Consider the following 18594-nt stretch of genomic DNA (forward strand, 5'->3'; position numbering starts at 1 on the left):
TTTATTTACGTGTCCTGCACTATAAGGTGCCCAGCTCACATGGGTTTACAAGACAACCATAATTCATATACACACACCAAGATGTCGGGGGAAGAAAATCGACAAATTATTTATCCATGCATTCTCCAACATGACTGCATTTGCCAAGATTTTCCTATACAAAACATTCAGACATCCATAACAAATCAGGATATTATCCTGGATCTCTTCCAATAACACATTTCTTAAATCATTGTACAATGGACAGTGGAACACAAAACAAAACTCCTCCTCCAAATACATCTATTCATATTTTCACACAGGATGTACGCCTACTCATGTGCCTCTTCAGCGTCTGCATAGCAGCAAAGCCTCTTCCACAAACTGTACAACTAAAGGGTTTTTCACCCGTGTGGGTCCTCATGTGGGTTTTCAGTCTTTCGCCTTTTGTGAAGCTTTTACCACAAACTGTACAACTAAAAGGTTTTTCCCCTGAGTGAGTCATCATGTGGTACCTCAGACTCGAACTCCAATTGAAGGTTTTGGCACAACATTTACAACTAAAAGCTCTTTCACCTGTACGAGACCTCATGTGGTTCTCAAGTGTCCTGCCCGTTAGGGTTTTGGTACATACAGGTGAAAGACTTGAGGGTTTTTCTCCTGTATGAGCCCTCATGTGGACCTTAAGCGTCCCACAACTAAAGGGTTTTTCACCTGTATGGGTCCTTATATGCCTTTTTAGAATGGCATTAGTAGTAAAACGTTTGCCACACATTGTACAGACACAGGGCTTTTCCCCTCTATGAGTCCTCATGTGCACTACCTTCTCACTACTACCATGGAATCTTTTACCACAAACTGTACAAACAAAGGGTTTTTCTCCCGTATGAAGCCTCATGTGCAATGCCATGTAGCCTCTTTGCTTGAATCTTTTGCCACAAATCGTACAACCGAAGGGCTTTTCCCCCGTGTGAGTCCTCATGTGGACTACTACATTATTACTTTGAGGGAATCTTTTACCGCAAATTGTACAACCGAAGGGTTTTTCCCCTGTATGTATCCTCATGTGTACTTTGAGTGTGGTATTTGCATAAAATCTTTTGCCACAAACTGCACAAAGAAAGGGCTTTTCCCGTCTTCCTGTATGAGTCTTTAAGTGGCTCTTACAAGACACTTTACTAGCAAATCGTTTCCCACAAAGTTCACAACTGAAGGGAGTTTCCCCTGTGTGTCTTCTCATGTGTACTTCAAGAACCTCCTTAGTTCTTGTGCTTTTGCCACACAGTGTACAAATAAAGGGCTTTTCCCCTGTATGAGTTCTCATGTGTATTATCAGTGTTGAACTATATAAGAAGGTCTTTTTACATACTCTACAGCAAACCGTATTTTTCCCTGTATGACTCCTCGTGTGTTCTACAAGATCTGACCTACAATTAAAGCTTTTGTCACAAACCTCACAACTGAAGGGTTTTTCCTCTGAATGAGTCCTTGTGTGTCTTAAAAGATGTGACTTACGTTTAAAGCTTTTGCCACACACATTACAACTGAATGGTTTTTCCCCTGTGTGGATCCTTGTGTGTTCTACAAGATGTCCCTTTTGACTAAAGCTTCTTTCACAAACCTCACATTTATATTCTTTCTTCCTTTTGCGCCTCACGGATGGAGTTTGTTTTGATAATTCCAGGTCCGGGGACAGCTTGTTTTTCAAACCCAATGTTTGTTCATCACCATTTTGTGTCTTGTGTGATTTCAGTTTGTTAAAGGCTGACTGGCCTTCCCTGGCCTCCTCCCAGTCATCACTGTCATCTGTGTCAGATTCAGAACAGTGTGAAGAGAGGAGATGGTCATCATCACTAGTTGGTTTTGTTGGTATCCAGTACTCTGTATAAGCTTGTGTTTTCTTGTTTTCGGTTGAGGTGCTGGCTTTTGTGTTATCATTGTGATTTTCACTTTTCACTGCTACTAATATCAACGTTGACCCGTTAACTTCCATTGGTCTTTGAAGAAGTTTCTCCTGATCCTCTTTAAACGGTGGAGGCTTGAGTTCCTCATACCAGACTGGGGCTCCTTTTCTGCTGTTCAGGAATCTCTCCCTCTTTAGTTGCAGGAAGACTAGGAAAAAGATCAAATGAGAGAATTGCACAGTGTTTGAACTTTCAGTTTTTCCATCAAATTTTCCTTTGCTAACTGTGGCAAGGATTTTTTTCTGTTTTGGGCAACGTATTAATTCTATTCCAATCTGGTACTTCAAATATATGCAAATGTTCGGTCTTGCCACTGTGATACATTTTAACACTGTCTCTCTCTCTCACACTCACTCACACACACACACACACACACACACACACACACACACACACACACACACACACACACACACACACACACACACACACACACACACGTGGGTCGCAGTTACTATCAGAACCGTAACAGCTTGTCCGTGTCTGTCTGTCCGTACGTACGGACGGACGGACGGGTAACGCCTGACACTGTGGTTCCCCTGACACATCACTGTGACATCACAGGTGACAGGTGATGTCAGATACTCAGAGCAGGGATCTCCATATATGGGCATAAACAGGTGACATCACAGTGATGCATGTCAGATACTCAGAGCAGTGGTAAAGTCCCTGAACACCACAACAGAGGTTGTGCTTTCCAATCCACCGCTGATCCAAAATTGCATTGTTTGATGACTGGAGCAATTACTGTACACCTGATGACGTGCAAGCCGCAGGGACGGTAGATATGACCGCAAATCTCTTGTTTATGTATGAAATTGGTTATTCCTATTTATATTGGATTAGCCTTCATAATTTTACCAATGTTAGTCACCAAAGACTACATTTAGCCTCATTTGAATATACTGGGTTCCTGTGTGACAGTTGCTGGGTTGGAATTACACTTTTGAAAGTGCTCCAGTGAGTGGAGACAACGTCACGTGATCTGCCATTACAAAATCACAAGGGTATTCAAGAAAGAGGAACTTGGCCGTAGTGACGCACAGAGTCTAATGTCTAATGCTAGAAATAATTAACACCTATTAATAATGTACGTTATGAAGGGTCATTTGAAATGACAAACAACAAATGCAGAAGTACTCAACAGACTGCAGTGATAGGGAAATGAATCCACCCAATAATGCAATAGTCCAGCGACAGGTCACAAGCCAAATGGCCTCTTGCACTCCACATTCACACACACAAACACACCAATGGTGGCAAGCTAGCACTGACCGATTACTTTAAAGGGGTACTGTCACCTAAAGGGGTTGAGGGGCAGATTACATGGTGACATGAGCTTCTCTGAAAACGGTCTGAAACAGTCTGAAGCTCATGTCACAGTGTAATCTGCCCCTCGCCCCCCAACAACAGCTGACCAGTACAGTATACAGTCAGGCTATACAGACAATTAATTTGATTGGCTTATAATTGCGCATCCCCACAATGACATCATAAAAATATTGTTGTTTATTCTTGTTTTTTAAGATGATTCTTAAAGTGACAGTAACCTTTTAGGTGACAGGCCCCCTTTAAGGCAATGTGGGGTTCAGTGTCTTGCCCAAGGACACATCGCCCCTGTAATCTAAGGGTGGTCTAACTTGTTGGGGTGTTGATTCAAAGCTTTAGTTAACATTCAAAAAACACCACTTGGATCTATTATCCTAGATACAAAATAACCACTCTGATAGCATAGTCAAACCCAGCAGCAAGCTACAATTAATCTCAGCTGACAGAGGAGGACGACCACTGCATTGGGTCATAGGCAGAGGTTTCTGATGTTGAAATTAGGAGGGATGGATGTAGTTGGATTTCAGAGTGAGTCGTTGCAAATATATGCTTACAGATGTCTATGATGGATATCCTGTATGTGTAGGATTAATAACAGTATACAATGTACATACTGGTATATTGTATTACAGCATACAGTATATGTACATTGCACATGATTCCAATAAGAAGGCTAATATTATATAGTAATAGGCTATGTAACACTCCCGAGTAATACTGCCCAACACTGTAAATGGGGCTAACAGGGGTGCCCAAAAGGTAGATCGTGATCTACCAGTAGATCACCAAGGGTGTGCAGGTAGACCACATGACATGACATGCCTCTAAAAAATATATAATTCAAATATAAAATAAAAAAAAGTAAATATGACATCAAGAAGGGCCTGTCAGCTCCCTTCATGGCTTCTAAAGTAGGCAAACCTCCAATGCAATACTTTGTTCAAGAGTCAGTAGCATTACAAAGAACCCCAAAACCTACCACTTCCATACAGAATGGGATGAAGACATTCCCCCCAGTATTTACCATTTATTTCCCCCTTATTTCCCCGTGTGTTTGTCTAAAATGTAACGCCAGTGCTGCTATTCCAAGGCCCTCAGCTAAAACATTTTGGATGGGTAGATCATGTTGAGCTAGTCATTTTAAAAGTAGATCTCAGGTCAGAAAAGTGTGGGCACCTCTGAACAGATTAACTGGTTAGATCATGTAATAACTAGAGGTGGAAAGAATAACATTTTCTAATAAGAGAGATCTGCAAGCCTGTACACAATACACAAATGCTGCAAATATTGGAAACAAACTGGACATATAGTGTATGTGTGGTGGCCTGCAAAAACCCTTTAGGACCCATGTGGTGAAAGTTTAACATTTTATTTTGTTGATGTATCCATAAATTAGAATATCATATAGCTTTTTGAATGGCTCTCAAAGATCAAAGTATATCGGTGATGTGTCTAAAAGCAAATGTGAGAAAAATGACTTAAAGTTGCACAACTTCCAGCATTCCACCAAAAACATAAAAATAAATATTCTCTTTTATTTTATGAAAATAATTCTTCTTCATTTTGCTTTCAAAGTGCACTAGAGTAATATATTTAACTTACAAATGCAAAGAACATATAGATAATACCCACTGGGTCTGACCACTCCCCACCACCCCAACACAAGGCCAGATTAGATTAGATTCCTGGCCAGCCAGACCATTTGCAGACCACTTCCTTCTTCTTTTTTTTTTTTCCTTTTTTTTTTTTGTCTGGATGGACTCGCTTTAGGTGGACTCGACTACAACACTAACATAGGCATAGTCTAGCAGATTAATCTATTAGTTATTATACAGTAATAAGTAACATACTCTAACATACAATTCATATTGTATAATATAAACATATTTTGGACACTGTGGTCTGTTTGTCTTTGTTCCTCACCTCGACATCTTCAGCCTCTGTTAGAATTCTCTTCATCAGCCACAGAGTCGCAGGTTCATCAAGGACTATACTTCGGACGTGAAAACTGACACGCCAAGATTTGACAGACGTCTACTCTGGGTGATCTCTGCACTGCACTGCGAACGCATTAGCTCATTGCGCGCGTGTCCCATGAACAATGGAATGAACTTCTGGGTCAGCTCGACATTATGATCTTGGCAATCTGGCTAGCCATTGTCAAAGAAAAGGTCGATCCTTTTCACTTTCACTTTTCAAGAGCTCAGTTGTAACTCGAGCTTGAGAGACTATGATCTTGGTGATGTTGTGCTCCCTGCTGGCCAAGCTGTGTACAGTTTGGTGTTAGGCACATCTTGAAATTCTACAGGAACCTTGGGGTATGCAAAGACAATTTTAAACTTACCACGGTGACAACTGATGAAGTGTTTAAAAAACTTCGCACCCTACCTCAATTCAAGGCCGCTGGCCATGATAAAATCGCCCCCAAATTTCTCATAGACTCTATCAAGCAGGGTTATGTCCCCCAGGACTTCAAATTAGCTAAGGTAACCCCCCTGCACAAAAAAGGCAGTAAACTTGACCCTGGCAACTACAGGCCAATCTCAATCCTTAGTTCCATCTCTAAGGTAATGGAAAAAATTGTCTATGAACAGGTGGCTAAATATCTTGAAGAGAATAAACTGATCTACGAGTTCCAGTCTGGCTTCAGAGAGTCCCATTCCACAGATACATGCCTCATCTATTTGAATGATTACATCAAACTGAAATTCACGATGGCAAATATTGCGGCATGGTCATGCTGGACCTCCAGAAGGCATTTGACACCGTCGATCATTCTATTCTGATTGAAAAACTCAAAGCTATTGGTCTTGATAGCACAGCAGTGAGATGGATGCACTCTTACTTGGTGGGGAGGGAACAGATGGTGGAAGTCAACGGAACCCTGTCCCCCCCCTCCCAGTAAACTGTGGAGTACCTCAAGGGAGTATACTAGGACCACTGTTGTTCTTAATATACGTAAACGACATGTCATCTGCTTGTGACTGCAATCTGTTTCTGTTCGCGGATGACTCGGCTCTCCTAGTCTCCGGCAGAGACTTATTGCAGGTTGAAAAGGCCCTTAACTGTGAACTTAACAAGATCTGCACCTGGCTCAATGACAACAGACTCTCAATTCACCTAGGCAAAACTGAATGTATCCTCTTTGGATCTAGTCAGAAACTTAGCCTAGTTGAGAACTTCACAATTAAAGTAGGTGACACGGTGATAGAAAGAAAAAACTACATCTGCTACCTGGGTTGCATCCTGGAGGCTAACCTATCCAGTGAAAAAATGACCACCAAGGTAATCAATAAAGTCAACCAACGAATTCGCTTCTTGCAAAGGGTTGCCCCGCTGATCAATACTAAATCCCGAAAGACACTAGGAGGAGCTCTTATTGGGCCCCTCATTGATTACGGAGTCCTTGTCTGGTATCGCGACGCCCCAGCCGCCTTAAAGTTAAAGCTTCAAACAGCCCAAAACAAACTAATTAGGGTTGTGCTTGGTCTCCCTCCTCTGACCCACCTTACCGATCATCACCACGAAAGCGTGGGATGGCTCAAAGTAGCTGACAGAGTACAGCATCTTGCAATGGGCCTGGTGTACAAGATACACTACACCTCCAAGATTCCCATGTACCTGACAAACTACTTCTTAAAGGTCAAGGATGTTCACGACCACAACACCAGAGGCAGCTCCACTAATCATCATCAACGTAGATTTAACACTAAACAAGGCTCTAACTCGTTCTCCTGCTACACCATCAACATGTGGAACGCCCTTCCTCAAGCCCTAAAGGAGAGCAAATCCCTAGCCTCCTTCAAAATTGGTATGAAAAGTCACCTTCAGACAGCTGCTACCCGTGACTTGTAAATAGACTAAGCCCCCATGCCCCCCCCCCCCCCCTTTTTTTTATTATTCTTTTTTCTGCCTTTGTATTTGATGTTATGCTTTTGAAACTGATATTATCCTAGATAAAGTACTATGTTCTATCCGTCTGTCTTTCAATGTTATATGAGATACTTAAAGTGTGGTTCCTGTGGAAATAAGCCTCGGCTTTCTAGGATCTCCTTTTAGTTGACCTTGTACCAGTGATTTGTACTGTCATGAAACTGTACTTTTTTCTATTGCAAACTTCTAATAAATTCTTCAATCAATCAAAAAAGCTCCAAGGCGTCAAAATTGATGATGCTGCTGAGTGCAGACCCCCATTTGAAAAAAACATTGTGCCACACGAGAGTGTTTTTTTTGTAATCTTATGTTTCAAATGCAAAGTTTGCATAGGACTAACCTATTCCAATCCAAATTTTTCGAAAATAGCACAGTAGTACAAGCTCACAACACTCACAATGCGACACATTTTGTGAGCTTGCAGATCGGCTATTTTCGAATATCCAGAGTATAAAATGGGGATGGTGTGTAAAGGGTTTAAATTTAGAGTTCTCAAATTCTGCCCCACCCTGCCCGACATTGTCGGGTAGGGCCTAAAATGAATGCTAATAGACCGTATGTCAAATCCCGCCCATTTTGCTCTTGTTTAGTAATACTAGGTTGTACAAAACAACCAGGGCAGATTCTTTTATAGTGGAAGTGGATGGGGAAAAAAGATTTTTCATAGCCTCATTATAGCTATTTAAAGTACCAAAAGAAACACATCTACATGATATTAATACAAAGGGAAGACAAAAGTACAGTAATTACATTACAAAACAGGAGTTTTCCCCAAAAAATATATGTTTTAATTAGTTTAATCCCAGTGGGACAGAAACACCAGGGCAGGTTGTTTTTATATTGGAAATGAATGGGGGAAAAAGATTTTTCATAGCCTCGTTATAGCTATTTAAAGTACCAAAAGAAACACATCAGAGAGCGGGGTAAACTGAGACACCGGGTAAACTGAGACACCCCCTGTATCTTGGCAATGGAACACATTTGTGGTCATGTGAACATTATATTTTCAAGGCCCTTGAATTTCCCACTTGCCATGAAGAGAGAGACCTGATAGTGCTGTAGAAAACATGCTTTTTTCACAAAAATGTGTTTTTTGCATGTAAAAGAAAATATTCTTGCTGTCAACATAATCAGCTGTTGTGTCAAAGAAAATTGTTGGAGGGAGAACATTTTATATCATACATGTTGATGAACTACAACCAACTTATAAATCCATGTGATAGATGCTAGCTGAAGATTACCCTGAATTGATACATTTTTCCCAAAATGTGGCTGTGGGGTAAAGTGAGACAATTGCTTCGGGGTAAAGTGAGACACTATCTCACATTATCCCAACATGATAGACAGGGAGAAAGCTGTAAAAACCTGATTAAAGGGTGTACCATACTTTTCTCAGTTGATTCTTATGTATTTTTCCCTGTAGAATCCATTTCTGATATATATTTTTTTGTATTTTGTAATTATTAATTAATTAATGAGATATTAGCATTTTTGCCTAAATATGATAATTATCTCATTAGTTATGCACAATACAACAATATACTATTCTGCAGGAAAAATTACATAAGGATCAACTGAGGAAAGTTTGGTAAACCCTTCTATCAATTTCTTATAGGCTTTTTCATTTTTTCTTTCTGCCCATGTTACACATTATTTGACACATGGGTGAAAATGACAGGACAAACCCTATGAAAAGAATGTCTGCTATAATGTACATTTTTGTATTGTGCATATTTAACCTGGTTAACCGGGTTTTTGTGTTTTTATGGTAGTTTTAAAGTGTGGTGCAGACTGAAACGTCTTTCTCCCACTGCATAACCCCACCCCCGGTAGCGAAAAGTGAATGTTTTTTTCTGGTTGGCCAGTCAGGGAGTCTCAGGGACCAATCAGAAGGCTGACAAACGGTTGTCGATCGTGTCTGCCACGTCAGGAGGAGCCGTTAAAAGTCTCTCCTCACATGCAGAGAGCTGCATTACAGCTCGAACTTTGCCTGAAGTAGGCTAGTCAGATATACAGTTTACAACAGTAGGCCTACAATAGGTCTACCTGTCAGTCTGTCACTGATAACTGAGCGAGAGAGAGATTCTAGAGATTCTAGTTCAAAGATCGAAATCTTAAGCAATTACCATCTTCATTGAAAAGCTCACTGAGTGACACAGAGCAGCAACATTGAAAGAGAGAGAGAGAGGTCGTTTACATGATGCTGGGGTTTCTGCGCTCATTGGGGCGCAGCACTGGCGTAGCGACCCCCCGCCGGGCCCCAATGCGAGGTTTTCACCACAGGGAGCCAGAAGGGAGAAGAGTCTTGGACGTGTGGACCGTTGTCCCGGCTGTTTTAGCGACGATTCTCCCAGCCCTACATAATGACGTCATCACACAATGACATAACAACATCGTCATCACAACCATGTCATTGTTCTTTTAAATGAATTGTCCAATAAACAAAATGTCATATAGCAACTTTGAAGTTGTTCTGCTGCTCCAAATTAGTTACACCCATTTACCAGCGTTGCTGGTGTGTGAAATGTTTCACTGGACGGTACACCAGAAAGGAGGACATAAGAATTACTGCCATGCTGCTGTGGTAGTCGGACACAAGATGTACGCCTTTGGAGGATACAGTAAACTGAACGACAGGGATCAGATTGAAGTCCACATCTTCAACACAGTGTCTTTGCTCTGGATGAAGTTGCCCCCTATGACAACTGGAAGAGAAGAATGTCCTGTTGACGTTCCCTCCGTGCGCTGGGGCCACACAGCTGCGCTCATAGAAGATATCATTTACATCTGGGGAGGGAGTAAGTACGAAAGAGTGTTCTGCAACGTTCTATATGCTTTTGCTGTCAATTCCCACAGATGGTTCAAGCCCAATATCTCGGGGATTGTTCCAGAGGGGAGGCTCTACCACTCGGCCTGTGTCTTGGGGAAGGCCATGTATGTCTATGGTGGGTCCAATGATTTGACTGGACACACAAATGATATCTGCAAATTGGACACCACCACAGTTGTCTGGTGTTTTATTAAAAACCTAGGCACTCTGAAGCCGCCTGCTTCTTCAGGTCACTCTGCCACCATCATTGGGACAGAGATGTTTGTGTTTGGGGGCTGGGGGGACCAGGGTCACTGGTACAACATCTTGACAGTGTTTGACACAGAGACCAACTGTTGGCTGAGAATGCCTTCTGTACAGCTTCTCCCAGAAGGATGTGCAGGTCATTCAGCCTTTGCCTACAATGGGGAGCTTTACATATTTGGCGGCCGCAGCTGGAACCAAGACTTCAATCATCTGTGGAAATTCAGCCCGGTGTTCTTCTCGTGGAAGAAAGTTGAACTCAAGGGGGAAGGTCCGTGTTCAAGGATGTATAGTATGCGCTGTTGCGTGGTGGGAGATCGTATCATCCTCTTTGGAACGTGGACCGAATCTGATGACCTGTACATCTTAGACTTAAGTCCTAGTCTGAAGACATTATGCAAGCGAGCAGTCATTCAGTATGGTCTGGACCGGTCTGAACTTCCTCATGGCACCAGGTGGGAACTGGCAGCCATGACTACCAACAGCAACAGAGGAAAATAACTGAGAAAGCAGCGGGTCTGATGAAGAGGAAGATGATGACAAGGATGGTGATGGCTTCAGGAGAAAATATGAAGAAAAATAAATGTTATATTTTTGTTCACAACGAGAGCACACACACTCACACTCACACGCACATACGCTCACGCACGCACGCACGCACGCGCACACACACACACACACACACACACACACACACACACACACACACACACACACACACACACACACACACAAAGTAGTGTAGCCTACACGTACATTTTACAATATCTTTACTTTGCTTTTTTTCTATAATTTAAACTACTACTACTACTACAAATCCAGTACATCTCCAAGGGGTATTCCACAACAATCATTTGAAAACTTCAGTTTCTAGTTACTTTGCACATTTAGATTAGGATGTGCAGGCTGCAATGCAGCCTTCAGCTCTAGACCATTTTCCAGGCCACTTCACAGCCTGGAAATGATCTGTGTGTCCCACAAGTTTGGGCAAACAAACTATCACGTTTTGGGACATTTTGCACCCGTTGCGGTGCGTTTGTGGTGGCATATGACATCATGGATATCACGTTTTAGGACATTCTAATCTACACCCAGTAAAATTGAAACACAAAAGGCCCAAGATGTATCAATGTTACATTTAGATTCAGTTCACACTCATACATACCGACCGGTACATACCAGTACATACCGTACATACATACACATACATACATACATACATACATACATACATACATACATACATACATACATAAAGTACATACATACATACATACATACATACATACATACATACATACTGTACATACATACATACCGATGTCCTAGTCGCTATGGATACCACCGTGAGTCAGACCGCCTCACAGGATGCCTGGAACTCCATATGGAGCTAACTAACTAACATATCCAAGTCAGGCATCTTTGGGCATGACCGATATTGGGATTCCATATATGGATATGACTCCTAGCGACAACACCGGGATGACACAAGCATAGCCAACGAAATAAAAGGCTTTTGGTGTCTATACAGAGAAAATCTAAACTATATCTTGTCAATATAAAGTAGTTCAAGTATAAATCTACAAACTCACAGGGCAACACGTTTTTGGTGCGAGACACAATTGTAAGACTATGAATCAAGTTTAAGGAAGGATGTGCCACAACATTATGAGTAATAAACAGATAAGTGTATGTTAGTTTCTTTCTGCATAATCCTTAGAGCTATAATATAACTCTAAGCTGGTTTACCAACCCCAAAGAAGAAAGTACAACACATACGCACACACACGTGTGCAATTGAAAGTTGGACCGTCATCCTCCTTTCTGAATCTCAGCAGAAGCAGGTCGGCCCATATGGCAGAACCAGAGCCCACGCTGGTCCCAGCAGTACCAGTCGGAGAGAAGAGATGCTGCTCATATGATGAGACGCATCCGTCCTCCAAGAGACGGCGAGTTCAGAGTCAGACTGACCAGAAGAACGGAGCCGTGAAGGAGGAGGAAGAGCCGGAAGAAGACAGAGGTGAAGGAGGGAGTGCTGGGGAGGCGGACGGGGAGACCTTTGCGGACATGATGAAGCACGGTCTCACAGAGCTGGATGTGGGGATTCTGAAGTTTGTCAGTGAACATAAGGGGTTCTCTGGCATCCTGAAGGAGAGATACTCAGATTTTGTGGTGCATGAGATCAGCAAACAAGGCAAGATGGTCTGCTTAGATGACCTCTCTATCCCACCAGAGGCTGGGGATGTTCCAGAGCCTCAGCAGCATCCCACGGACGAGACGGGGGTCCTGACCGAGGAGCAGAAAACACAGCTTGGAGAGCTCCAGCTCTTCAAGAACAAAGAGGGCAATGTCTCTATAGAGGTAGCTGATGATACAAAGGAGAAGCGAACGCTGGTCCACAAAGCCATCAAGACCCAATTCCCTGGCCTGGAGACAAAGACGGAGGAGAGGGAAGGTCGCAGGTTCATAGTGGCCTACCATGCTGCCGGCAAGAAGGCTTTAGCAGCTCCCAGGAAGCACTCGTGGCCTAAGAACCGTGGCGATTTCTGTCACTTTGTGCTGTACAAGGAAAACAAGGACACCATGGAGGCTATCAATGTCCTCTCCAAATTCCTCAGGCTTACCCCCACTGTGTTCTCTTACATGGGGACTAAGGACAAGAGAGCCATCACTGTACAGGAGATTGCAGTCCACAAGATCACGGCAGAACGATTGTGTCACCTCAACAAATGCCTCATGAACTTCAGGCTGGGAAACTTCTGTTATAAAAATCACCCCCTGAAGCTGGGAGAGCTGCAGGGTAACCATTTCACTGTGGTCCTCAGGAACATCTCAGGGACAGATGAGCAGGTTCAGCAGGCCATGAATTCACTCAAGGAGACTGGCTTCATCAATTACTATGGCATGCAGCGCTTTGGCACCACTGCGGTGCCCACATACCAGGTTGGCAGGGCCATTCTGAGGAACGACTGGAACGAGGTTGTGGACCTGATTCTGAAGCCTCGTCCTGGAGCGGAGAAACACTTCATGATGCGTTGCAGGGAGGAATGGGCCAAGACTCAGGACCCAGAAGCTGCCCTGAAGAAGCTTCCCGTGAAGCACTGTGTGGAGGGCCAGCTGCTGAGGGGTCTGTCCAAATACGGTAAGAAAAACATAATCGCTGCCTTCGGACTGATCCCTCGAAACAACCGCCTGATGTACATCCACAGCTATCAGAGTGTAGTGTGGAACAACATGGTGAGCCGGAGGATTGAGGCCTTTGGCTTGAAGGCTGTAGAGGGTGACCTGGTGCTCAAGGGAGGCGCGGCCCACGTACTGTCCGCAGAGGAGGCCGAGGGCCAGTCCATCCATGAGGTTGTGATGCCTCTGCCTGGGTTCGACGTCATTTACCCCGCTCACCACGTGGGTTGCTATAGAGAGCTGCTGTCAGCAGATGGGCTGGATATTGACAACATGAGACACAAAGTGAATGACTACTCATTAGCTGGAGCCTACCGACGTATCATCATCAGACCCAGCGACGTCAGCTGGGAGCTGATTCGGTACGATGACCCTAAGATCTCCCTTGTCCACACCGACGCAGAGAAACTAGACAATAAACCTACTCCTGTCTTCAACAAAGAGGGCAAGTATCGAGCCCTGCGGATGGAGTTCTCCCTGCCTCCCTCCACTTACGCCACCATGGCCATCAGGGAGGTGCTCAAGATGGACACCAGCATCAAGAATCAGACACAGCTCAACACCACATGGTTGAACTGACACCAAGTCCAGCCGACATTGACCTTACTGCTGTTACAAGCTGTTAACAGCAGTTAAACAACATTTGGTGTTATCCTTTTAGACCAAGTGTTTGATTGTACTTGTGCTCTTTTACATTCTGTCTAATAAAATATTCGATTCAATAGAAGACATCCTGAAACTTCAATGAAAAGTGTCTCATCCTACCCCATTCTCCCCTACATTTATTTTGACTGAAAAAACTCTTTAATTTAAGAGCAAATATAAAATGTTGAATGTGAAAAGAAGAACATTTTCACACGCCTCAATAAAGAGTATCTTATATCGTAACATAAAAAAATGTCTGACATTTACAACACACCAAACTGTGTGGAATTTGGTTGAGATTTCAACGAGAGACATCGACATACATGGGAAAACATGCAATTAGTCCATGGGCCAGAAGTCGGTATAACTCAAGGTGGCAAAGGTTACTTATAATTTTGGAGAAGCTCTATGTCTGTAGAATATAGATATATTCTACAGACATAACCCTTCCTGAGTCCCAGCTCAGTATTATGTTATTAACTGCTAAAGTTACCCATATATGGGCAGTGGCGTAAATATGGAGGTGCAGCTGGTACAGCCGCACCAGGGCCTACACACACAGGGGCCCATGAAGGAAGAGGAAAAAAAAAAAGAAAAAAAAATCTGTCTGCGCGACCACACTTGGTAATACGGTAATGACGTTCGGCGGTGGAATGCATCTGCGCAGCCGCAACAAGTATTACGGTAATGGGTTTAGGTGCTGAGTAGCTGCCTAGGCTAGGCCCTAGCTGGTGGAGTGCCGAGTGAATGATAATTTGTCCAATCATCCTTTGAGACCTGTCAGCTGTGTGTCAATCAGTCAGGATGGGTCGTGTCTATTTAATGTGCAGCACTGAAAGGCTTGCATTGTAGACCTAGTGTTTTATTTATTTGGTCATGTCAGAGCCCTGGTCATGTTTATAGGCCTATTGTTAAAAAAAAGGTGCGCACCAAGCAACATATCCAGGTCCTCCCCTGAAGCCCCAAAGACACCCGAAAATGACTTAATAAAGGAAACCCGTTTTAGTTGACTTTATACCCAAAAATACCCATTTTGGCAGACCTTATAACCGGAAATACACAATTTTTCGCAGCGCTGCTATGCGGCGCCAAATGTCTCCTAGCTTTGTGCTCCCCCTAGTGGGGACAGAGTTAGGCGCCAGTGCTTACTGCAATGATATTGTTTATGTCCTTTGTACATTCTTGTACTTCTGCTTATGTGGACATAAATAAACATTTCAAATGTCACTTGCGCTTGTGTATATAGGGGTGGAGGGGGTGGGTTGGGGGGCCCACAACAAATATCTGCACCAGGGCCTATCACAATGTTGTTACGCCACTGTATATGGGCATATACTGATGACATCACATATCTCCATATATGGGCATAAAAGGACATGGACTGTATGGCTATCCAGGGTTTGATGAGGTCAGTGTAGTCATCTTCATATATGGAGATCCAGGTGATGATAGTCAGCTCCACATATGGAGATCCATGTGTTGTACCAACTTTCTCAAGGTTCAAGGTTGTACTTTATTGCTTGTCTTTTGTACAGGTACATAAGAGTAAAACTTATTTTTTTTGGCATCCTTCAGACAATGCATTGGTGTAACAGCTAAAAAAATCACACCCGTGTGAACTGAGCGGTGGTTTACTGTACTCTACTGTACCTAACTGTACTGTACTGTACATATTCTGTGTTCTATATCTATGAATTCTATGTGTTCTAGATCTATGAATTCTGTCGGGCCCCCCCAGGCTAGTCTCAACAGCACCCTCTTACCCACCCCCACCCCCTCCCCCCTTCCCCCCTGTGTGTGTGTGTGTGTGTGTGTGTGTGTGTGTGTGTGTGTGTGTGTGTGTGTGTGTGTGTGTGTGTGTGTGTGTGTGCCTGGCCTGGCCTGGCCTGAAAACAGCGCCCCTCCCTTAACATGTGTGGTCATAAAAGGTACTGTAGGGCCAGGCTACATACAGACAGACAGACAGACAGACAGACAGACAGACAGACACGGACGGAGACAGACATACCCACACACACGGCCACGTATAGGAGCGTTGTGACCACCGCTCAAAAATCTAAAAAGATAGGCCTAGTAATAATAAAGATAAAGACAGAAAGATTTTTTGAGATAAAAGTGCATCCTCAAAATGTGCATAAAGTTTGGTATGTTGTATACACCAAAAGCATTTTTCCAGTGGTTGCTGTACTTAACTTTTTGTAAACATCTTCACGGTATGTTCTATGTGCAACAGGTTATTATATTCAACTTCACAGTATATATTAGGCCTATATATGTACAGTAGGTGCAATTCGGCTTCACAGTATCTAAATTAAACGATACAACTTTTCTCTTAGAAAAGTAATAGCACCCCATTCCCGGCCGAGCCGCACGTTTTGATGTATATATTGCGGCGGTGGCGTAAATTGTGCGGCAGTTATTACGTGCCGAAATTTTGTTAAGTGATTATTATTATTATATAAGTATGGCGGATTACAATAAGTGTTTTGCCATTGCATGGCAGGCACACTTAATTATTTATGTACAGTACAGTATGTGCAGCTCAAGCATAATAGTGCAAGGAGGGGACGAATGGGAAGTGTGTGTGTGTGTGTGTGTGGGGGGGAATCACTTGGTTGGAGCTGAACAGAGCCACGCAGTTGTGGGTGTACCGGGAGTAGAGGAGGTACCGAGGTAGCTCAAAACGCATCCCTGAGTGGCTCCTGTGCTGAGAGTCAGAGGGGCAGAAGTCATTGTTCCTAGAACCACCTCATGTCTCTTGTCTGTGTGTCAGGACAAAGGCTTGAATTTAGGAACAGACTCTTTAACTTGTGTCTAGTTTGATAGAAATTGTGGTATTGAACGCTGAGCTCAATGAATAGCATTCTCACGATTTGTTTATCTCAAGGTGTGAGAGGGTGTAGTGGAGGGATGTGGCTCAGTCTTAGCCATATATGGAGCGTGACATGAGGCGTGACTGACGCACAGTTGCCTGGCGGTGTTGAGTGCAGTCTGGTTTATTAACCAGGCAAGACGCACAGGAGCTGCAGGTTTTCATAGTAAATGCGATGTAATAAGTCAACTTATAACATTTCGGGCGGCTAGGCAGCCCTCACACCTACTGTAGGTTGCTCCACCAATCGACTAATATGTCCATATATGGAGATCTCTATTTCCATGTCCCTAGCTTTTATGCCCATTTTGGAGATCTCTGTATCTGTCATACCGTGTCCCTTTTATGCCCATATGGAGATCCCTGATGTCATCAATATTAAGCGGAGCCCATTATGGGAATGCCCATAAATGGACATATTGTGTCAGTCTCATGATAATAACCAGTGTATTGTCTCATCGCAAGTCACACTTGCAAATGAATTCCGTCCTTGTCCCTTTTTTGCCCATATATGGAGATCCCTGATGTCACCAATATTAAGCCTATCTAGAAATGCCCATATATGGACATATTGTGTCAGTCTCTGTTGTTTCAGCACGTCCTCGCCTCTCGTCCTTGGGGCGTGTTACTGGTAAAACGAGTAGTCAAGTTATCAGTTAAGCCAGGTTTACCCAGACCATTAGTATAGGCACTTGTTTAATAGACTCCTCTGGATGAAACATGGATTGTGTTTGTCAGATTCCATAAGTTGACACGGTCCAGTGCAGTCTAGTTTTGAACATTTTTCAAAAAGTGTGAGAACTACTGATTTGTAGAATGCTACACTTGCTTCTTTTCGTGGACCCCATACCCGCTTAGTCTAGTAGCCAGAATGTGAACCAAGACATTTTGAGTACCCTAAAGTTTTATGTTAGAAATGTTGAGTATGGGTCCCCAGCATGTAAAAACCACCGGATGCTAACTTGTATATGTTGAGCAATTTTCATAATCAGCCGCTAAAGTTGGTGTCCCATTAACTTTACATTACAGGAAAAATAAGCAAAAAATTAATCTGCTTTAAGTAGCATATGAGGGGTCTAACTAGGGGTATTTCATGATTCTGAATCCATTGCAAGCATCCGTTTTGCATGAAAAACATTCCTTGGGATAAAACGGACCCCAGAAACATGTGAAAAGTGATGATTCGGCACTTTTCATCACTAAACCAAGGCCGATTTTTCGCCAAGGAATGATTTTCGTGCAAAACGGATGCTTGCAATGGATTCAGAATCATGTAATACCCCTAGTTAGACCCCTCATATGCTACTTAAGCAGATTAATTTTTTGCTTATTTTTCCTGTAATGTAAAGTTAATGGGACACCAACTTTAGTGGCTGATTATGAAAATTGTTCAACATATACAAGTTAGCATCCGGTGGTTTTTATATGCTGGGGACCCATACTCAACATTTCTAACATAAAACTTTAGGGTACTCAAAATGTCCGGGTCTACAATGGGGCTCTATGGGCTGGCTACTAGACTAGCTTGTTTCTCTTGCAGAACCTGGCAACGCTGTTTTATAGGACTCTTTAATTCGTTCCACACGGTTGGCCGGAGGAGGAGGAGCGAGTCTCGCGAG

The 18594-nt window shown here is 43.1% G+C and overlaps 1 protein-coding gene across 1 annotated transcript; it reads left to right on the plus strand.

Moving 5' to 3' along the window:
* Positions 1–12132: 12132 nt before the first annotated feature.
* On the plus strand, positions 12133–14037 carry LOC308299327 (pseudouridylate synthase 7 homolog; the record flags this gene model as incomplete). The annotated part of the gene is made up of 1 exon (XM_080743087.1): positions 12133–14037. The coding sequence occupies one exon, from the start codon at positions 12133–12135 to the stop codon at positions 14035–14037; it is 1905 nt and encodes a 634-aa protein (XP_080599213.1).
* Positions 14038–18594: the final 4557 nt, after the last annotated feature.

Source organism: Nannobrachium achirus, assembly GCF_963921795.1.
Source record: "Nannobrachium achirus genome assembly, chromosome: 15".
Lineage (NCBI taxonomy): Eukaryota > Metazoa > Chordata > Actinopteri > Myctophiformes > Myctophidae > Nannobrachium > Nannobrachium achirus.